Consider the following 23802-nt stretch of genomic DNA (forward strand, 5'->3'; position numbering starts at 1 on the left):
AGGTTAGTGGTTCGAATCCCCGTGACGGGGTGAGCTTCCGTTGCTCGGTCCCTGCTCCTGCCCACCTAGCAGTTTGAAAGCACGTCAAAGTGCAAGTAGATAAATAGGTACCGCTCCGACGGGAAGGTAAACGGCATTTCCGTGCGCTGCTCTGGTTCTCCAGAAGCGGCTTAGTCATGCTGGCCACATGACCCGGAAGCTGTACGCCGGCTCCCTCGGCCAATAAAGCGAGATGAGCGCCACAACCCCAGAGTCGGCCATGACTGGACCTAATGGTCAGGGGTCCCTTTACCTTACCTTTAGGTCAAATGAGGCATTGCCCCACCCACTTCAGTCTTCCTGCAGCCAACCTTCGCCTCCCTCCCTTTTTTCTTACAGCCAGTTCAGAAAGTAGCACTGCCTTCCAGCTTCCTCCCCTTTAGTCTCAGTCTTGACCCCTTGCAGAATTCAGCTGGGGGGAGCAGGGCCCAAAATTAGAAATACAGTGGTACCTCAGGTTACAGACGCTTCAGGTTACAGACTCCGCTAACCCAGAAATATTACCTCAGGTTAAGAACTTTGCTTGAGGATAAGAACAGAAATCATGCTCCGGCGGTGTGGCAGCAGCAGGAGGCCCCATTAGCTAAAGTGATACCTCAGGTTAAGAGCAGTTTCAGGTTAAGAACGGACCTCCAGAACGAATTAAGTTCTTAACCTGAGGTACCACTGTAGTTGGCTCTGGTTCCACCTGCTTGTCATCCTGGCCAGTTCCAGTGGGCACCAGTCACGAATGCCACTAATGTCTTAGCCACTCTTTGATTCTCTTACAACATTCCTAGCTCGGATGTTTTGCATGAGTGGAAGCCTACAAGTTCAGTGACAATTACTCAAAATAACATAAATCAAGTGTTCCGTGAGTTCTGCTCCAGTAACTTCTTCAAGTTGGTTTCCTGGTGCATTAACCTTTTTTAAAAAAATAAATAAAAGGGTTGAATTCTAAAGCATTGTTTTGGCTCTTATATCACAGATTAAAAGACATCCTCTGGTTATTTATATATAAATATGAAACAATTACGATCCAGTCATCCAGAGAAGCTGGTTGAAGGCATGTTATGAAACATGGGTGAACATTGGAAGTAACCTTTAATGCCAGAATTATGGCAACAGCTGGAAGTTTACCTGTAGATGTCAGTGTAATTAGGCAGCTTGAAATTACAATAATAGCCTAAAACGTAAACTATTCGTTTTTACTTTTTGATGGAGGTGATCATTATGTTTGTGAATTTGTTTTTATATATATAGTTGAACAGCTTTCTAGACGTACCTTGCATTGAGATCAAATGATGTATGCTTTTTTATTTTCAGAAATAAATAATATTTTTAGGGGAGTGGTTTGGAGGGTAAGGATATAAAATGCCGGTTTCAAATTTCACCCTCACCGTGAATGGTGTCAGTGCCTCTAGACATGCCCCTTATCCCTTGGGCAGCCTTGCTGTGCTATGGTGAGAGAATGACTGAGGTGATTTTATGTGAAGTACATAAAAATAAATAAATGCCTATATACATTAGGACTGAGGAAACATTAGCAGTCCAAGGGCCACATTTCCTTTAAGGCAGCACTCTGGGGGCCAGATGCCAGCATGTTGGGGGCTAGTTGAGTTAGGATGAGAATGATCCTGGGGCCAGGGGCCAGTAGGGGCGCATCGGAAGATGGCTGACAAAGACATCTCTCCGACCCGCACAAGATAATTAGGAGGCTGTGATAGGAGTAAACAGCCTCCCTGCCCCCCCAAGCCTGTGGGGGGGACTGCCCTTGCCTGCTGTGCCCTATACCACCCCCGAATTTGTGGGGGTGGGGGCACTAGGCAGAATGCCCTCCTGTGGATCTCGGTGCTCCTGGACGCTGTCTCTGATCCGCGCCTCTAGCTGCAAGAACTTCAAAAGAAACAATTAGGAGGAAGCGAATGCACATATTTCAAGGAAGAAGGGGGAGTAAAGACTGCTAACTGAAGAAATCTCTGATAAACAAGACGGGTCGGAGGAACAAGAATAAATCATGAGAAGACACACCAAGGCTCGGTATGTTCGGCAAGGACTGGATGGGGGAGGGGGGAAAACTTTCCTTTCTTTTCTCTATGTGATTAACCAAGAAACCCCCCCCACAAGTCACAAGTCAGAAATGCCGTTTAAATGACTTAAGCTGTGGATTTAAGTCTGCGTGGAGATAATTTTCTAACCAAAGCATGTTTTAAGAAGATCGTGGAAAGTATAAGAGCTTTGGAATGACGCAGTAAAAAATACCGTCGCCATTTTGGCAAGTTCTGTTGGAAGACTTAAGCCTGGGAGGAGGAACAGAGTTGTTTTTATATTGTGGGTGAGCCTCTTCAGGGGGGCTTAAGAGCGACAGATCTGCGAGATTAATGATGGAAAGAGTGATGTTATTTATGAAAGCGATGATATATGGAAACCATCTTGATATGAGGATTGGACGAATGGAAAATTCACACAGGATTATAATTGGTGCTTACCTGCTTAAGGAGATTATGAGAAGAGATCATAAAGGAAAAAAGAAAAATATACGAACGTGATGAGATGTGGAAACAGCAAGATAAGACTGGATAGAATTATGAATATTATTTGGACAGATTTGTGGACATTAACGCAGCAGCAAGAAGATGATCGGAATTCCCCCTTGGAACATGAAATATGGGTCCCCTCAACAAAAATTTAAAATTCGGCTTTGTAATTCGGAATTTATGTGATGTGATGTGATTTGATTTGATTGGTTGGTTAATAAATTTTATTTTATTTTTTTAAAAGAGAATGATCCTGGGGACAGCTCCAGCAGGTTGTGGGGGACTAGGGTGGATAAAAATCAATGATTTTTAAAAAAGAATTTTAAAAAATCAGTTTTTTTAAATTTAAATGAGATTTTTTTTTATTTAAGTAAGATTTTTAAAATAAAATGCTTTTGGAGGAAAAATCTTTCTAAAGATAGTTATCTGTTTAAGTTACATTATAATCCAAAGGCTATTCATTAGGCAATAAGGATTTGTTTTAAGTTTTTCATTTGTGCTAAAACTCAGTCTGAGTTTTGTTTTTTAAAAAGTTTAACCACATCAGTTAACAAACTTGGATACATATGCTATAATGTTACTGCTTTAGTTAAATAAGTTGTTTAAATTGTTATTAAGGAAATGATTGTTTTTCTCCTTCCCATAAAGTACAGCAGAAAAGTTGTCCAAATATAAACAGTTAGCTCATTAAACCACACAATAATTTCATAATTATCTGTCTGTGTATATCTAATAGTATAAGCAAATCAGTAGTTTTTGACAAACTGTAAAAACTACTCTGAAAATTTATTATTCCAAAAATGAAACCTTCCTCTGGTTGTAAATATTAAGACTATACCAGCAAGAATGAGTCTTTCTGTAAAAAAAGAAAGAAAAATTAAATCAAGTCTTACTGACTAGTGATTTAAATCGATTTGATTTAAATCAAATCCACCCTGTAGGGGATCCACAAGAAATGAGGGAATCAGTCAGCAGAGATCTAAGGTGAGGACGTGAATCCTGGAAGGGAAATTTCTCCAATCTGTTTTCCACGCCGAGCCCCTCTGCCTCCTCAGTTCCTGCTGGATCCTCCTGTTCCGTAGAAACCCCTCATGAGCAAACATGCCCGGGGGCAGCTGGTGGCTGGCCAGGGGTTCTGGGACTCCACATAGGGTGAGGCTACTCTCTTTGCAAGAGCAGGAGATGCCCATTCCATCTCCCAGGTCCAGGAGGGACCAGAAGAGAAGAGCAACAGAGGCTGCAGCCTGTGCTGGTGAAGCAAAGCACCTGCAGAAATGTCCCTGTCCCCCCTCCATCATTCAGCCTATTCTCTACTTAAGTCAGAGAAGGAGAGAGCTAAGGGCTGGGTCAACTTCTATGGCTCTGAGCTAGCTAGGAAGTCTGCATTGTGTAGTAATGAATAGGGGATCAGCAATGTGGAGGACTGCCTAAAGTACCGCGTTTTCCCATGTATAAGACTAGGTTTTTTCACCAAAAATATAGGTTTAAATTTGGGGCTGGTCTTATACATAGGTAGTGCTGAGGGGTGTTTTCTTAATTTGGAGTCCCCCCAAAATAGGTAAAGGTAAAGGGACCCCTGACCATTAGATCCAGTCGTGGCCGACTCTGGGGTTGCGGCGCTCATCTTTATTTGCCGAGGGAGCCGGCGTGCAGCTTCTGGGTCATGTGACCAGCATGACTAAGCCGCTTCTGGCGAACCAGAGCAGCACACGGAAATTCTGTTTACCTTCCCGCTGGAGCAGTACCTATTTATCTACTTGCACTTTGACGTGCTTTCGAACTGCTAGGTTGGCAGGAGCAGGGACTGAGCAACGGGAGCTCACCCCGTTGCGGGGATTCAAACCGCCGACCTTCTGATTGGCAAGTCCTAGGCTCAGTGGTTTAACCCACAGTGCCACCCGTGTTCCTCCCCCCAAAATAGGGGGCATCTTATACATGACGACGTCTTATACACAGGAAAATAGGGTACCTTAGGGGCTTATGCATTGCAGTAGCCTAACAAAAAACTTTGGAAAGAAACTTTTGCCTACTGTTTCGGGGAACTGAGAGTCTGGACACAGTAGTGGTGGGCAGGCTCTGACAAAAGTGAGTGTGAAGCAATGAATATTAATTTTCTTGGAGGACTCTATCTTCCACCCAGGCCAGGAAGAGCCATTAGCAGAGTTCAAGCATACCTAGAAGACCTGCTCCCTGCCTTGCAGACCTTTTCCCACCCTGACTGACTCCAGCTACGAAAGCTTGAGGCTGCGGAACTGACTCTTGGGCTGGGGTTTTGTTTAGGGGTTTTTGTTGTGGGGGTTGTTGCTGTTGATTGGTACAATTCTCCCCCCCCCCATCTTTATTTTTGCTGAAGCAAAAAGAAAAGAAAGATGCCCATTCATGCCATCTGTAACACGGGTGGCATGCCATGAGAAAACATGGTGTGAATCAGCCTCTTCAAATTGTCCCCAAAAGTTGAACTGGGAAGAAGACTGAACAACACGGATAAGGGTTTGTGACCCTGTTATAGGAAAAAGCTTATTTTTCTGCCTCGCCCTGAATGTGAAAAGGCATTTTTCACGAAGGTCCAATCTGGTACATGATTGACATTTAATAACAGAAAGAAACCGGTGGAAAGATTTTGGGACACCTTGCAAGGAGTTAATTAACTCTCATGCCACAGGGGAAAAGTCTCTTCCCATTCAGTGCTGTTGCCTTTGCTAAAAAGGGTGATTTTACATTACACATACTTCTGTAAATCAATAAAATCTTTAATAATAAAAAATGGGGGAAAAATAAATAAAACTCTACTAGACTGCACCATTAGCTAATCCATTGCAATTATCAATTAAAACTGCCCACTATGCTAAGCACAATGCCAGAAAAGACGATAGCAGATTATCTATCTTTCCATCTAAACAGCAAACATACCTATTATACCACCTTCCTATCACTGCTGGACAATAGTGTTTCAGTGGTTTGCAACCATCTTTCAGTGGTTTGGAAAGCCTTGACCAGCAATGATATTCCATGGATATTTTTTAACCTGATGGTTGCTGAATTACAATCTTTGTAAAATAAATACAATTTGGGGGGGGGGGAGGGTGATTTTGAAAGAAAATGCAAAAAGGAATTCTCTTTCAGCTAATTATAACAGTCTATTAGCAGTGTGCTCTTGCCCTGCTGGAAAGGGGTTGCACTTGGACTTCTCTGGAAATGCAGCCACTGAAGTTATTTTAATTAAAGCTTGTCTGTTGATACTCGTTTATTCCCAGCGGGGGGTTATTGGCTGAACCGACGGTGCTGCTTGCATTAGATGTGATACTGGATTTGAGAATTAATTAGGACAAGGTTGCAGACTCCTGCTTGCAACTTGCACGTGCTGGAGTTATCATGGACTCTCACAATCGAGGCCTTTTCAGCCAATCACATTGATATGAGGAAGTGTAAATATATATAAGAAAGTCAAGATAGCAGGACCAGTTTTATAAAGGCCTTTGCTTCTTTGGGGAGAGTCTTGGCCATCAAAATCCCTGTAGGCAGTGTACGCCCACACTCTGCTTATACGAGAAGCCTAGGAGCCGGGCTCATAATTGTAGTCAAACCCTGAAGTAGGAGTAACTTGGATGGGAGTGAGACCTAAGGGGAAATAGCAAGAATGAGGCATGAGGAATAGAGCCAGGATCTCAAGGCAATAAACAAGGCAGATATCCAGCATTCAGCATTTACTCAAGCGGAGAATTGCTGCTGCAATGAACAGGCAGCCTCATGCCTGCAGCTGAGGCCTTATATAAAGCTCCTGGGTCATTCGGGGTTGGTAAGTAGTGCAGCCAAGCAGAACTCTGTGGGTGGAGTAAGCGAAGCCGCTTAAGGGTTGAGCCCTACTGGCTTCATCACTGCTGAGCAAGGCTTTGAGCCTTGGATCTCCCACAAGCCGCTGGGTTCAAAATGTCCTCCCCTGGCCTGGGGATGGGCTTAGTAAGTGCTGAACACAGAACAGCCGAAGAAATAATTCTGCTACTTTTGGATCCCACCTCCAGCTGCCATTCCCAAAGTCTTGCTGTTTTTATACTGCTCTGCAGTGTACCCACAAATCCTTTGTGGGGAGCGGGCAGGGCTATGCAGGTACCAACTTGGTAAACTTATTTTTTATTATTAAAAACATGCAGTGGGTCTATGTTATAAGGAAGCAGCTGACGTCAGACATTTTCCTAGTACAGTGGTACCTCGGGTTACAGATGCTTCAGGTTACAGACTCCGCTAACCCAGATATAGTACCTTGGGTTAAGAACTTTGCTTCAGGATGAGAACAGAAATCGCATGACGGCGGTGCAGCAGCAGCAGTGGGAGGCCCCATTAGCTAAAGTGGTACCTCAGGTTAAGAACGTTTCAGGTTAAGAACGGACCTCCGGAATGAATTAATTTCTTAACCCGAGGTACCACTGTACAGGCACTCCCCCTCCCCCCAATGCATGAGCACATATACATGTGGCACAGGGAAATAAATATTGATTGGCTGCTCCTATCTGTGGCTCAGATCCCCACTCCTGGCACTGTGGGGCGTGCGTACACCCACACACCCATTAACAAAATGAAGGACATCGTCCTCTTTCTATGCTCCTCCAGATGGAAACATGCAGTTGGGGACAGGCATACCCCTTCTGTAACTCGCTTACATACTGTCTTCTCTTGTATATTATTTACTGCAAAGCTCGATGACTACACCCTTTGGCGACAAAACGTCTGATTACCATAACGATGTCCGAGCACTGAACCACTGGTATATCACAGGTGGACTCTTTATTATTGCGTTTGCAATTCTTCAAGATAACATCTAATTTGGAAAGGGAAGAAATGAGCACTGAGCCACTGATATATTTACAAGTGCACTCTTTATTTACTGCATTTGCAGTTGTTTAAGTATGATAAAACCTATTTTGGAAAGAAACTCCTTTTGCCATTTTTATGGACATTTATTGTTTGTTTTGAAGATAGTTGCCTAAGTGATATTGTCTTATGTCGATAGAGATAGGCAGGGGGAAGGGACCGGAACATATGGGATCGGCATCTGTCTGCTGTGCCGCTGGGTCCTAAAACAGCTCTTGGCACCCTAGAGGATAGGCGCCACTAGCTGCACTGACCAGTGGGAGAGGCGAAAATCCATCTCCTAACAAGGTGAAGTTGGGCAGCAGCCCTAGCCGTGTACTTGAGTCCCTCCCTCCCTCCCTCCCTCCCTCTCCCTCCTCATCCTGCACCTTCCTTGTTCAAGTGGCGTGCTCCCTACTTTACGAAATTTCACTTACATGCGCAGATGCCCAGAACGTGACCTCTGCCTAAGTGGGGGAATGCCTGTATATAGATCAGTGGTTCCTAAAGTGTGTGGTAGCACCCCTAGGGGGGATTACCTAGGGGGGGGATGCAAAGAAGCAAGGGGCGAACATTGGGGGGGGGGCGCTGGAAGTGTAAACAACTTGAAAAGCTAGTATCAGTGGATCAAGTTCATCAATTTAGTTGAATTGATTAATTGTTTAAAATGTGTTCTGAATAAATGTGCACTCTCTTGAATTTTTATTGCGTTATTTTCTTCCTTCATGGTTTGTGCAAACCACCATTCTGAATAATGCTATTTATAGGGTAGGGGGCACTGGGGAGGAGTTTATGTAACCACAGGGGCGGTGGTACAAAAATTTGGGAACCGCAGTCGATTAGTTGCGGGGGGGGGGCGGACGACGACCTGTGGGCCCAGTGCAATTGAGTCTGCAAGCCTCCCTAGCTCACTCATCCAAAAACCTAAATTCTGTTCTGCCCCTAGAGTGTGGCCTCCTTATTTCCATTTCAATTTGTTTCTCTTTATTGCAGCCCATCCTTCACAGTTGGATTTGGCAGTATATGACTCCATTGTGATTCCACATTAGTAAATTTTATGTGTAGATCCCTGTTTCCACTCCTTAGGTCGCTACCAAAGTATAAGAAGGGCCCCAGGATTGCTCCTCAAGGAACTCTACTGGTTGCTTCATTGCGGTTTTGTCTTTCAACACTGCTATTTGTCTTCTTTCCTTCTAACCTTCTCTATTCCCTAATTCCCAGTGTCTGTATCAATGCCCATCTTTTTTCTGTTTTCTCATACTATCAGGTGCTCTGTGGAAGTTTGTACTAAGAACACAATTCAGTAGTTCTGTCATCTGTTTCAGCCTACAGTGGTGCCCCGCAAGACGAATGCCTCGCAAGACGGAAAACCCGCTAGACGAAAGGGTTTTCCGTTTTGGAGGTGCTTCGCAAAACAAATTTCCTATGGGCTTGCTTCGCAAGACGAAAATGTCTTGCGAGTTCCTGTGGGGTTTTTTTCCTTTTCCCAAGCCGCTAAGCCGCTTATCAGCTGATCCGCTAAGCCGCTAAGCCACTTAACAGCTGATCCTCTAAGCCGCTTAACAGCTGATCGCTAAGCCGCTTAACAGTTGATCCGCTAAGCCGCTAAGCCGCTTATCAGCTGATCCGCTAAGCCGCTAAGCCGCTTATCAGCTGATCTGCTAAGCCCGCTAATAGCGCTAATCCGCTAAGCCGCTAATGGGCTTGCTTCGCAAGACGAAAAAAACCGCAAGACGAAGAGACTCGCGGAACGGATTCTTTTCGTCTTGTGAGGCACCACTGTATATTGAAGCATGGTGCAGAAATGAGTAAACTTAAGCAGTATGTTCCATCTGCCTTAGAAGTACTGTCGACTGGCTGAAACATCTTCAGATACACAAGTTCTAAAGTAGCAGCATTGGCATGTCATATAATTGTTTCGTTTTATGGACGCAGAAGTATCTTAGATTGCCATCTCTGTGTTGAATTGACTGCTGTCTAATTGGTGCTGTGCCATCAGATGAAAAATATAATAAATGGTTATTGCCTACTGACAAGGATATGTCAAGGACAGTATCCATCACAATTTCAAACCCTTGTAAAGAATCCTGAAAATTCTGCAAAGAGAAAAATATACAGTGGTACCTTGGTTTACAAACTTAATCCATTCTGCAAGTCCGTTCTTAAACCAAAGCATTCTTAAACCAAGGCATGCTTTCCCACAGCAGCGGGGGACTCAATTTACAAATGGAACACACTCAACAGGAAACGAAACATGTTCTTATTCCAAGGCAAAGTTCAAAAACCAAAACACCTACTTCCGGGTTTGCAGCGTTCTTAATCCAAGTTGTTCATAAACTAAGCTGTTCCTAAACCAAGGTACCATTGTACTATGAATCAGAAAGAAAGAAAGGGATAAAATAAGTGTGCCTGGATACCCTTCCCTGGCTTGGTATCCTCTGGATATTGTTGGACTACAACTCCCATCACCCCTTGCTGGCTAAGGCTGATGGGAGCTTTAGTCCAATGACATCTGGAGGATACCAGGTTGGAAAGGCTGCTCTTTGCGAATGTTTGTTGAATGCTATGCTATGCTTTTGCACTTGCTCCAAACGATATTTCAGTCTCAGTAGTGTTTAGTAGGCTGCTGCTGTTATAAAATTTAATTTTTGCTCTCTCTTCCCATATTTTATTGGGTGCTTAATATCCAGGCCAGTAAAGATTGCAAAACTCTTTCCATTCTAACAGTTAACCTCTTGGGTTGAAATTTTCCATACTTCTGGACTGAATTCAGATTGCTGTAACTGAGTGCAATCCAGAGCTATTAAAACAAACGGGAGTTCTGCCACATTGGCTTCAATGGGATCAGGGTCGTTTGCATCCATAGGCTGCTGTTTTGCCCAGCAATTAATAACTTTTCTCAACTTGATGTCAGTGACATTATTTTATCATTTATAGTGTTCCGCTTCTCTGCTTTAAAGCACTAGCATAGTTTGTAATAAATCTGTAATGGTCTATAAGGTCTTGAATATTTTAAATATGGGTTAATGATAGAGAGGATGCAAGCAGTTATTAATTGTCTCAATCTCATATTGGGTTCCAATGTTATACAGTTATTTGCTGAGATTTATTGCGGCTGGTGGGGGTGGGGTGAAATCTGGAATAAGACCGCAGTGTGAGGGAGGGTTTAATCTGGATCAGAACCATGTTGAGGACAAATGTTTACATTTCTTCCTCCTCTCACCCACACTGTGGTCCTGATCAGGACTGTGCCTGCATAGCGTAACAGCAGCATTATGCAAATCATTAAAAATTGCACCATTTGTTCCTAAATCATTTCCTTCATATATTTATACTTTTATTGACAGTATTGTACAGTACTTACCTATCCTAGTGTTGCAAGCTTGGAAGCCAACGCTTCTCTCAGGAAGCATTCATGTAAGGGCTAATATGAGGATTTATTCAGAATGTTATGCAAGTATTCCCACAGGCTTTGTAATAGGAGAATACAATTCCTATTTTTCACCCCGGGACCACTGTGCTAAGTTGAAGACCTGGGCTCTTCCAGAAGACCTATTTCTTGAGCATTTATCCTGATCTCATGGGAAGCAAAGGGTTCCTTTAATCGCAGTACAGCACAGAAAATTCTTTACCTCCCTTGCTCTTCCCCTTTCTACCCTTCATGCCCTCTGTTTTTGCTCTGTCCCAGCCCTTAGCATGGCTTTTTCCAATCCCAATAATAGAATTGTAGAGTTGGAAGGAACCCTGCCCACAGCCGTCCCTGGGTGGGCTCGAACCCCCAACCTTCGAACCACCACCAGATGCACTGACCCATTGCGCCACAACTAAATCTTTGACCATTTCCTCCTCCCTCCTTGCTATTTCTCTCCTGTCACCTCCCTCTTCCTCCTCCCAGCATCTAGCCTTGCTCTTTCTCTCTCCACCACCATTTATGCTCCATGTACGCCTTTCTCTGCGTGCCAAGTGTGTGTCTCTGAATTAAGCGTGCTCTAGTCTACCGCGAGGGACGCGGGTGGCGCTGTGGGTTAAACCACAGAGCCTAGGACTTGCCGATCAGAAGGTCGGCGGTTCGAATCCTCGCGACGGGGTGAACTCCCGTTGCTCGGTCCCTGCTCCTGCCAACCTGGCAGTTCAAAAGCACGTCAAAGTGCAAGTAGATAAATAGGTACCACTCTGGCGGGAAGGTAAACAGCGTTTCCGTGCGCTGCTCTGGTTCGCCAGAAGCGGCTTAGTCATGCTGGCCACATGACTTGGAAGCTGTACGCTGGCTCCCTTGGCCAATAAAGCGAGATGAGCGCCGCAACCCCAGAGTCGGCTACAACTGGACCTAATGGTCAGGGGTCCCTTTACCTTTAGTCTAGCGCGACCTCTGGCCCCACCTTTTCCTAGCTCCTCCTGTTGTAAGCTGCCCTGCCTTGTCCTTCACCCCATCAGCCCCAGTGGGCTGCTGCCCCTGCTGCAGAGCCTCCCCCCTGGTCACACGGCATAGCAGGTCTTGCAGATGGGTACTCATGCTTCTGAATGTGTTGGGATTTTCTTTTTCACCAGCCGTAATACAATCTCATCTAATCTTTTACAGACGAGAGCAGAACAGTCCCAAGGTGCATACTTCTTGCCTGAGTTTGCATTATCACCACAAGGAAGCTTCTTGGAAGACACCACAGGAGAACAGTTCCTCACCTACCGCTACGACGATCAGGTTTGTCTGCTGAATATGAAAATTATGGAGTTCTTTTTAATCTTTCCAAGGGAACAATGGGGCATGTGTGCTCTCAAAGCAGGCCTGTTATCTTAATGTCTGGTGCAGTATTTATAAAGGGACAAACAGCAGTTTTAATATTACCGCATTTTCCGTGTATAAGACATTGTGTTCTTTGTACTAAGAACACAATTCAGTAGTTCTGTCATCTGTTTCAGCCTATATTGAAGCATGGTGCAGAAACAAGTAAACTTAAGCAGTATGTTCCATCTGCCTTAGAAGTACCGTCGACTGGCTGAAACATCTTCAGATACACAAGTTCTAAAGTAGCAGCATTGGCATGTCATATAATTGTTTCGTTTTATGGACGGAGAAGTATCTTAGATTGCCATCTCTGTGTTGAATTGACTGCTGTCTAATTATAAGACGACCCCTGTTTTTTGAGCCCCAAAATAAGAAATAAATAATTGCAACATTCTGTGCATAAGATGACCCCCAATTTTAAACTTTAAAAAATTGGGGGAAAATATAGTCTTATACACAGAAAAAATGCAGTATTTAGTTTTACTTGTGGGCTTCATTCTTTGACGAAAAAATAAAAAATAAAAATGGCACCAAGAGCAACATTGCAAAAGCCAAAAGTTATAAAAACTAATGCAAAACAAAGATGTTATAATGCGAAATATATATAGAAAAGTATTTGTACAAATAGCTTTGCTAATAGAAAAGATACAGGGGAAAGCAGGAGACGCAAAAAGGTATGTAGAATTGGGTCAGGAATAGTGCCAAACCATGGTTTAGTGCTCCTAAATGTGCCATTTGTATGCATGTTCCTCCTTCCCTCATGTGCTATGATACTCTTCCTGCCTGTCAGCAAACAAATTGGATTTTGGAACCAAAGCTAGTTCGTGTAGTGTCTAACTAAGGTTTGGCCATAATGTTGCACAACAGTTTAATAGACAACTATAGAAGGGGAAATTGCATCATAGTCAGAGGTAGTCCTACCACCTAACAAGATCGTCTCAGCTGGCAGGTTTGGGACACAATTACATGTGCAAAAGCTATTATGACATTTACTAGTGCAAGTTCTCTTGCAATGAGTGCAAGAAGCACAGTGTCAGGGAACTGCCATCGGCTCAGGGACGAGAGGGGAAAAGCCGGGTGGATTACAGAGAGCCCCCAAATATCGTGGGAAGCAGTACTTCCTCAGCGGAGGAAGGTAGCCACGCCTCTAGTGGAGAGGAGATGCAGGGCTCGGAGGGGGCGAGGTGGTGCCAGGACACCTTGCCTGAGCAAAGCGGAGAGGAGAGAGGTTCCTCTGTTACCCACGCCTTCCTTACGCAGTAGGCTTCCGCGCAGAGAGGGGAGGCACAGACTGGGCGCCAAGAAACTACTCTGCTGGGGAAGGTTGAAGGACTGCCCACTCTCAGATTCTGCCAGTGAATGAGCAAGACACGGAATAGAGGCGCTCTGCATTCCAAAGGTTTTTATCACCGATAAGAAACCTTTAAAACAGACTATTGAAGCATATTGCCTGATTGCTCTCTAGCAACCAACCGATACCTCTAACACACAGCAATGTGGCTTGTGCCCTAGAGCATCTTCTGAATTGTACTTTGTGCAAAGGGGGTACTGTTTGGATTTCCCCACCCTTGGTACCAAGACGACCTTGCCATAGATCATTCAACTTTTCTGGCACTTGCCTGTTTAGCATCTTGGGAAGGCCAAATCTGATTGCGTTCATAATTCAATTTGAAGTATGTGTAGCTTGTAGGGAAACACCTGCCAAAGAAGCTGAAAAACATCTTCATGTATGTGACAACGGCGGCGAGAGTCTTAATAGCACAAGGATGGAAGACTGAGGAAACTCTGACGAAAGAAGTATGGCAAGAGAAACTGATGGACTATGCAGAATTTGCAAAACTGACACATAAACTACGGGACAAGGATAACTGTGACTTTAAAGATGAATGGGAACCTTTTACAAAGTACTTAAAGACGCAACAAAGTGAATTGGACTCCTTGGCAGGTTTTGAATAAACAATCACAAACTTTGTATTGATAACAAACAGCTAGACAAATTAAGGATCTATACAAATCTGTAACATGCAGAGAATAGCATTCATGGAGAAACCAGAGACTGGAACTGAGGGAAGTTGGGGTGGGGTGGGGAGGGTGGGTTGTTTTATGGGAGGGAGGGGAAGGGGGAAAATGGGGGGGGGATTAAGGATGATACGTTTTAAGATAATATGTTTTGTTTAAATTTTTAATAAAAAATCTATTAAAAAAAATGAAGTATGTGTAGCAAGGAGCTGTATTGATGCCTGGTTTAAAAAGCCAATTGCCTTTTCTGAAAAGGAATTTCTTGAAACACCTTCCGCAAGGTGCAGCCCATAGCAGATGGTAAGCTAATTCTTGTGTTCTGTTTTTTTTTATGTAGCATTTTGACTAAATGTGGTTTCCTTAATAGAGAATTGCTCGTTTTTACTGGATAAATTTATATATGAAATGAACAGATTTTCATTTTACACTTTCACAGTTTTTGTTTACGTTGAGCTTGTTGAAGTAGAACGTTAAAAAAGTTAAATTGTAAAGAGAGGGTAGTAATGGATGAAGCAGGGAGTCTGGAAAATAACAAACCATGTTTCTTATAATTAAACCAGCAGTGCGTACTCCAGAAGCCATAGATACATTACACTAAATGTGGAATAGATATAATGGCAAAGAAAGCAACATGAAAGGGACCCTGTTAATCTTGGCAGACGATCTAAAGTAAACCTAGGAAGTGTGTGGCCTGCTGTGGAAATTTACTCATAACACAATGTGTCCCAGAATCCCATTGAACTCCACATCAAAACAATCAGAACTGCATTCATGGGTACTTAAAGCACAGTGCTAGTGCAATCTGAATAATGCAGAGATTTATTGAACAATGTGAAAGAGGATGGTTTGTCTCTCACACCAGCACCATTTCTGATCACACAGCATCTTGGCTTCTGGAAATTCTTTTGTTGGGAGACCACTCTTCACTCCTTACCGTATTTTTCCGTGTATAAGACTACTTCTTCTGATTTTTTTGGTGATAAATTGAGGGTCGTCTTAGGTAAAGGTAAAGGGACCCCTGACCATTAGGTCCAGTCGTGACCGACTCTGGGGTTGCGGCGCTCATCTCGCTTTATTGGCCGAGGGAGCCAGCATACAGCTTCCAGGTCATGTGGCCAGCATGACTAAGCCGCTTCTGGCGAACCAGAGCAGTGCACGGAAACGCCGTTTACCTTCCCGCCGGAGTGGTACCTATCTATCTACTTGCACTTCGTGCTTTTGAACTGCTAGGTTGGCAGGAGCAGGGACCGAGCAATGGGAGCTCACCCTGTTGCGGGGATTCGAGCCGCCGACCTTCTGATCGGCAAGCCCTAGGCTCTGTGGTTTAACCCACAGTGCCACCCACGTCCCAAGGGTCGTCTTATGCACTGGTTAATATGCTGAGTAAGCGAGAGCTGATGCTGCAGCAGTAGCAGGGAAATGTTGGAGAGGAGGCTACTTCCCCTCTCTTCCCGGCTTAGGAAGAGTATTTGGTGCGGTGTATTACAGCACCGCTTCTGTCAGTCAGAGTGGGGGATCGTCGAAAAGCTGCTGAGCAGCTCAGCGAACTTACAAAAGAAGCTCAATAACTGTTGAGGGCTCCCAAAAATAGGGATCGTCTTATACATGGGGTCGTGTTATGCAGTGGTACCTCAGGTTACATATGCTTCAGGTTACATACGCTTCAGGTTACAGACTCCGCTAACCCAGAAATATTACCTCAGCTTAAGAACTTTGCTTTGTGATGAGAACAGAAATTGTGCTCTGGCGGCGCGGCAGCAGCAGGAGGCCCCATTAGCTAAAGTGGTGCTTCAGGTTAAGAACAGTTTCAGGTTAAGAACAGACCTCCGGAACGAATTAAGTACTTAACCCGAGGTACCACTGTACATGGAAAAATACGGTATGTGGTGTTGAGAGGGTGGTTATATGGTATTGGATTGCTAGCTAGTTCCAAAATCTTCAAGGGCAGAAACAAGGCTGTCCAGTTTCTAATCAGGGCTAAGGTGAAAGCTCTCCATTTAGTAGTGTGTGTCTGTGTGTGTGTAGTGTTGCCTATTGATTTTATTGACCTCTCTTGTGTACACTGTTGGCATTTATGTTGGTTTTTGTATTTTTTTGGTATTTAAAGAATAAAAGGAGAATTCCCTGGATGCCAAGATCCAGCTTTTGGGGAAGTACTCTTTGGTGAGAGAACCCCAGCAGAGATTTAAAATCACGAAATATGCAGCAAAGTAAAGCCATTAGACCTTCAAAATAGCCCCTTCTATGTCGCTTACATCCTGCCAACCTAGCAGTTCGAAAGCACATCAAACTGCAAGTAGAGAGAATATTATGAAAATGAAATACAGGTGGTACATGACCCCAGTCAAGCTTGCAAAAATATATCATTTGCCCGATAATAAATGTTGGAAATGCAAAGAAACTGAAGGTACATTCTTTCACCTTTGGTGGACGTGCCCAAGAATTAAGGCTTTCTGGGAAATGATCTATAATGAAATGAAAAAGGTATTTAAATATACCTTTCTGAAGAAACCAGAGGCCTTTCTTCTGGGCATTGTCGGCCAATTGGTGCCAAAGAAGGACAGAACTTTTTTTTATGTACGCTACAACAGCAGCAAGAATACTTATTGCAAAGTATTGGAAGACACAAGATTTACCCACTTTGGAAGAATGGCAGATGAAGGTGATGGACTATATGGGATTGGCAGAAATGACTGGCAGAATCCAAGACCAGGGAGAAGAGTCGGTGGAAGAAGACTGGAAGAAATTTAAAGACTATCTACAGAAATATTGTAAAATCAATGAATGTTAGAATGATGTTGGATTGAAATTAAGTGGTTTCCAGCTGTAATGCTTTAAGAGAATATGAAAAAAAGGATTATAAATAGGTAATAATATAATGGTAAGGATTTGCTGAACTAACAATTTGTGGTGGAATACAAAAAAGGGAGGTATGAGGAGGTCCGGGAAACAAGTTAAAGGAAAATAAGCAATTGAAAATTTATGTGTTTTTAAATTTTCTTTATTCTGTATTTTTGTTATTTATCTGTTTTTTCTCTTTTTTATTTTTTGTAATATTTTTTAAAAAATCTTAATAAATATCTTCTAAAAAAAAAAAGATAAATAGGTACCACTCCGGCGGGAAGGTAAACGGCGTTTCCGTGCGCTTCTCTGGTTCACCAGAAGCGGCTTAGTCATGCTGGCCACATGACCCAGAAGCTGTACGCCGGCTCCCTCGGCCAATAAAGCGAGATGAGCACCGCAACCCCAGAGTCGTCTGCGACTTGACCTAACGGTCAGGGGTCCCTTTACCTTTAAGTCGCTTACAAAGTTCCCCACTGTTAGAATAGAAATAGACCGCACTTTGTGTAAGTTAAAAATGGTTTGATTACAAACTTTTCAAATGTAAGATTCATTTCCTTTTCCATACAGCTGCAAGAAAAGACTTAGTTTCAAAATTGGTAAATGTTTACAAATTTTTTGTATAGAAACACAAAGACTGTTTGCTTAAAATGCGTGGTCTGAGCTTGGAGCAGGCAGCCTAGACATCCTTCCTGGTTGGGTTCACATGGTGGAAAGGGAAGAAAAGAAGAAAAATGAGTTTGGTAAACCTTCCTTCCAAGGTGAGGGAGTGTGACCTAGCTAAACTTGTCAGGACAGCTTCCTCTGTGCTCTTAACCCCTTCATGCATTAATTGGAGTTAAGCATTTTGGTTATATGAGGCTGATTTACCCCACTCACACTGTATTAATTGTGTATATTTGCCTTTAGTGATGCCATAGCCAAATCTGCTTCTCCACATAATGTGGTGCTGTCATCCACTTTACAGTAGTGAGTGATTGGCTGGTATCTCTCATGTGAATACATTGCCCTTACACTCAATTAACTAGTGTGCCTGCAGTGATGTCGTTCTGTAGCCAAATCTGATTGGCAGCATGGCACCATGACATTGCCCTGTTCTTTCCATGACACCTGATCAGCTGGGATCATGCATGCCACGAATCTAGGAGGGAGACAGGAGCAGTAACCCATAAGGGTAAATGGAACCTACTACTTCTTATTAATTATTATTAATAGCAGTTGGGGAGAAAGGGAGCACTTAGAATCTTTGAGCATGTTGGAACGTCTGCTCATGCTTTTGGAGATGCTGTTGAGTTATAAAAGCAAAGTACTTCTTGCTTGGGTTTACCCTAGGGCTTTCTGATTCAGATGACATGTACCCTGTTCTAGACACCTGGGAAAGTAATAATATGTCAAGCAGTAAAACGCAGCTGCAATACGGGCCACGTTTATGACAGTCTTGTTAAAAGGAAAAGTGGTTGCTTTTTGATCAAAAGAGTTTAACTGAACGGAGAGATATTTGGATGAGGAGGCAGTAAAGCCCCATTTAATCAAACATGCTTTGGAAACCGCAAAGCACATGTCAGTGCTGAAAGGAGATAAAGAGCACGATCCATTGGCCAATAATGCCTGTGAAGGTGTTGAAAAAAGATTTCTTTCATTTTCAGTCTGGGGCGAAATCAGAGCCATAAAATACATTATTTGCAAAGCCAGCATTTGAGTGAGTCAGCAATTGCTCGCCCCACTCCCAGTTTCACAGAAAAGGGACTTTGCAAACTGTCCTTTTCTGCGCAGTTTCCCCCTCGCTCTCATTTCAATATTGCCATTTCTGCAACTCAACATTCACTTCCTTTATTTTATAATTTTAAATAATTTTTTCAAGATGGCAATTTTGCTTAAGAAAAGGGGAAGGCTTCTACATAATGTAACCTGGACTTCCATTCCTGAGTTGGTATGTAACCTGTTTAGAATAATGCCACTACTTCCACACCTTTCAGAAAGCATTTGCTACCCTAAAAGACTTACTGTTAGTGTGAAATGGGAGACAAGTAAAATATTAATAGGAACAGCTTGTGCTCTGTTCTGTTGTAGCAGTGTTGCATATGGATTCATGTTCTCCTCTCATAGTTCATTACGCACTCCTTTGGTCTGGCAAGAGTGTGCTTATGGTTTTAAGCAAGGCTGTATAAAAACCGTTTTACGCTGTCTTGTAGGTATTAAGGAACTACATGCAGATGGAAAGGTTTGCAGTTCTACACGCTCATATATTATCAAATAACTGGGTGGGGGAAGTAATAGTGATTTGCCAAGGCAGTATCTCTGTAGGGCCTGTTTCATAGTAGGAATACAGTGGTACCTCTGGTTACGAACTTAATTTGTTCCAGAGGTCTGTTCTTAACCTAAAACTGTTCTTAATCTGAGGTACCGCTTTAGCTAATGGGGCCTCCGTCTGCCACTGGCCACCGCCGTGCGATTTATGTTCTCATCCTGAGGTAAAGTTCTTAACCTAATGTACTACTTCCGGGTTGGCAGAGTCTGTAACCTGAAGTGTTTGTAACCCAAGGTACCATTGTACAGTTAGACACCAGTCTAGTGTAATCCTTGTGCAATAATATTAAACACAACAAGTTAAGGAGATCCGAGTTTAAATCCCCACTCAGCTGAAAACCTTACTGGTTGAGCCTCGGCCATTTGCTATCTGGTGCAAAAACCCCATGCACACAATAAGTTTTTGTGCACATTATTTACAATTTTTGTGGCTGCATCGTTTTTGGCATTTATGTACATTCTTTGTTGAACTTGCATTAACCATGAATCTCACATTCGGCTTGTGTGTGTCTACCTACACTCACGGCATTGTGTGTGCGTGCATGCACATTATACATATCAATAAAATTCGACTGAATTGCTAGAGATCATATCTTACTTGTTGCGTAAGTTATTCTTCTGTAGTGTTGAAGTACTTTGACTTTTAGACACTCGGTGCCAGAAACAAAATACCTTCCCTCTTACCCCAAATGATTTTGGGGAAGGGGGTTTATGCTTGGGTCCCCCCCTCAAACAGCTGAATATACTAACTGAGCTTTACCATAAAAATAGCTAATCCTTTTATTTCTTTTCTACATCCTCTTTTAATTTTTGCTCTTGTCCCTCTGGTTGCCTGAAGAAAACAGTTATTTTTTCCAAATATTAGTAGAACAGGAAAACATATATCCTCTAGTTTTCTTGACACTCAAAAGTACCGCTTCCAAGTAATAAAATCATTCCAGATGACAGACCACCAACAAGGACATTAGTGCAGAGCATGTTTGGTAAGACCTGGGCAGAGCATCTCTTTCATCCTGTTTCCTGGCTAAGATCTACTTGGTTGAGGATAAAGATAAAATCTTTGAAGGGAAACAGCATCTCAACTAGGTGAGGAGCCACAGAAAATTTCATGGTGTTTATCATTTTTAAGTATGCCTCAACCCACTTTACTGGAAATTACTTTAAAGGCAAGCGATTTTTGGCAGTGAAACATTTCCATCTTCTTTCTTATTTCGTTTATTAGTCACAAAAAACCCTCCAGGTGACTCCTGTAAAAATATATGTCATTAAATGTGCTTACCTATGCAATGCCTACTGGAACTGTTGAATAAATCCACAGAAGTTGCTATCACACAGACTTTCTTTTCTTTTCAAAACTACCTTTGCTTAAGTAATTTCTGTTACTTGTGGCAGCTTGATAGTGTGAAAATGATAGTGGCAGGGGAAGCTTTTTCTCTTTAGTTGCTTAGAACAGATTATTACCTGCCCCAGATGTCCAAGCAAGTGACTTATTTACAAACTGGAATTAGAGCCCCACTTTCAAGCATGCTATACGCAGCTTGAGTTTTGCAAACCATTTGATTTTCGCTGTTAGCTTGATGCTTTTCAACACTGATCAGAATGGTTGCCTGGGAAGATGAAGCACAAGTTAGCTTTTGTGTAAAGGATTGTGAATGTTGATTTGGAACAATTATCACCAAGGAACCCTTGTTGATGGCTTAGAGTGAGATTTTAAAAAGCACGTGGGCCTGAACTCTGTATCCTTCGATTTTTAATTAGAAAAGTTCCCATTGCTTTGCAGGGCACGAAATATTTGCTAGTTGGCTGAAGGCAACTGGGCTGTAGCTCATTGGTAGAGCAACCAGTCATTAGTCACACAAACCATTCATTAGTCATGCAAAGAAATACTTAATGGACCTGGCTAGAGCCATTAACTTAACAAAAAGACTGGTTTTACCGTTTTTTTAACAGACCATTTTCCTGAATAATTCCCTTTTGCAGATCTAAAATCAAAGGCTTGGATAAGATCCTGAAGATGACATCTAGATTGCACCCCCAATCTATAACAGTATTGGCACACTGATATTATTTTATTTTTTGAAAATTTACTTGGCTCATTATGTTGCTTGATAAAAGATCAGATTGAATATATTTAGTAATATCACATATAGGTCCTATCGTAGTTAAGCCTATTTGGAAGCCCTGTTTCTTCACCTGGATTTATTTCCATGAAGGCATCTGGGACGCGGGTGGCACTGTGGTCTAAACCACAGAGCCTAGGGCTTGTTGATCAGAAGGTTGGTGGTTCGAATCCCCACGACGGGGAGAGCTCCCGTTGCTCGGTCCCAGCTCCTGCCAACCTAGCAGTTCGAAAGCACGTCAAAGTGCAAGTAGATAAATATGTACCGCTCCGGTGGGAAGGTAAACAGCGTTTCCATGCGCTGCTCTGGTTCGCCAGAAGCTGCTTAATCATGTTGGCCACATGACCTGGAATCTGTCTGTGGACAAATGCTGGCTCCCTCAGCCAGTAAAGCAGATTAGCGCCACAACCCCAGAGTCGTCCCCGACTGGACTTAATGGTCAGGGGTTCCTTTACCTTTACCTAAGCATCTGTAGGACTGCAACTTAAATGCAGTAAGCACTAAATACCATGATGGGAGTTACTTCAAAGTAAATACAGATAAGCCTGCTGTGTAAATGTTTCATTTTGTAGGCTGAAATGGTTCCTATGGCGATGATCCAGCCATATGTTGCGTCTTAATAATTTTAATACTTATTTAATGATGTATACCCCGCTTATTTAGGGACGCGGGTGGCACTGTGGGTTAAACCACAGAGCCTAGGACTTGCTGTTCGGAAGGTCAGCGGTTCGAATCCCCGCAATGGGGTGAGCTCCCATTGCTCGGTCCCTGCTCCTGCCAACCTAGCAGTTCAAAAGCACATCAAACTGCAAGTAGATAAATAGGTACCGCTCCGGCGGGAAGGTAAACGGCATTTCCGTGCGCTGCTCTGGTTCGCCAGAAGCGGCTTAGTCATGCTGGCCACATGACCTGGAAGTTGTACACCGGCTCCCTCGGCCAATAAAGTGAAATGAGCACCACAACCCCAAAGTCGGCCACAACTGGACCTAATGGTCAGGGATCCCTTTACCTTTACCTTTTACCCCGCTTATTGATCAAGTGATCCTGAGCCGCCACTAGGCTGCTGGTCAGCTAGTCTGCTAGTTTTAACCTGGCTCATATCCTTAGATATAAACGCAAAGCAGTGTTTTGGGGTTTTGTTTTATTTTTGTTTTTAAAAATTAATGTTCATTCTTCCTGTCTCTGAAAGCTGTTATAAAAGATTGAACAAATAAGCTGCTTTGCAGCATGAAAAAAAGTTAAACAATATGAACAAACGGTCAGAAGAAATTAGTTCCTTAATCAGCTGCAATGTGTGTTTGATTTGTGGCTGTGCTGTTGGAGGAAGGAGGCCAGGAAATTCTTGCTTGTGCTTACAAGTCAATCTTATGTCATAGGCAGATATGGCATAAATCAAGCACAATGAGTGGCCTCGGTTCGAAAGTGGAGGTGGGGTTGCTGTTGTTATTTTGCAACTTTTCTTTGGGCTTCCCAATTGGCTGGGTTTCTGTTAACCACTTAGCTGCAGTGCAACTTAGGTACACTTTGGTAATCAGTACTGGGTAGTGAGTTTTTGCTGCTTGTATTGTCTTATATGGCTTATATTGGATTACAGTGATACCTCGGGTTAAGAACTTAATTCGTTCTGGAGGTCTGTTCTTAACCTGAAACTGTTCTTAACCTGAAGCACCACTTTAGCTAATGGGGTCTCCTGCTGCCGCCGCGCCATCGGAGCACAATTTCTGTTCTCATCCTGAAGTAAAGTTCTTAACCTGAAGCACTATTTCTGGGTTAGCAGAGTCTGTAACCTGAAGCGTATGTAAACCCCGGTACCACTGTATATTGTTAAATTTTGTTGATCTGCAGACTGCCTTGGTATACAAATAATTTTGAAAAACAAATAAATAAATAAGCAGTATTGAATGCATTTAAGCTCTTCCTGTGATGAAAATTTTCACTGACTCAACATAAGGCTCAAGCAAGTCGTGATGGCAGCAGAACAGTTTGATTTTAACCTGGGTTTGTCCCAATGCCATACAAATTGAGGAAACGTGAGGGCCTGATATTTTTCTGGTGCCTGGGCTACATATAAGACAGATGACCTCTTTACAGACTTTTTGATGCCAGTTGAAACCATTTCCTCTTCCAACAACCCTTTTAACGGATTATTATAGACACATCCAGACACCCACATCCACACCACTCTTCACCATAAGATCTCAGGGCGGTTCACAGAAGAAATTACAGAATAAAAACAAGTAAATAATTAAAACAACAAAACAATACCCCCTTCCTACAGACACACTTAAAAGGCTGTAGAATATTAATCAGCCAAAGGCCTGCTTGAAGAGGA

General features: G+C 43.0%; 1 protein-coding gene across 2 annotated transcripts in view; it reads left to right on the forward strand.

The window, feature by feature from the left end:
• The window catches only part of ADAMTSL3 (ADAMTS like 3), a 274771-nt gene that overhangs the window by 39257 nt on the left and 211712 nt on the right, over window positions 1-23802 (forward strand). For both annotated transcript variants that reach the window (XR_008327567.1, XM_053365546.1), the window contains exon 2: window positions 11980-12099. Coding sequence is in view for 1 of the 2 variants with exons in the window: in XM_053365546.1 (XP_053221521.1) it covers window positions 11980-12099 (120 nt within the window). In the remaining variant the exon portion in view is untranslated. The remainder of the gene's footprint in view (window positions 1-11979; window positions 12100-23802) is intronic.

This window comes from Podarcis raffonei, chromosome 14 (assembly GCF_027172205.1).
Source record: "Podarcis raffonei isolate rPodRaf1 chromosome 14, rPodRaf1.pri, whole genome shotgun sequence".
NCBI lineage: Eukaryota > Metazoa > Chordata > Lepidosauria > Squamata > Lacertidae > Podarcis > Podarcis raffonei.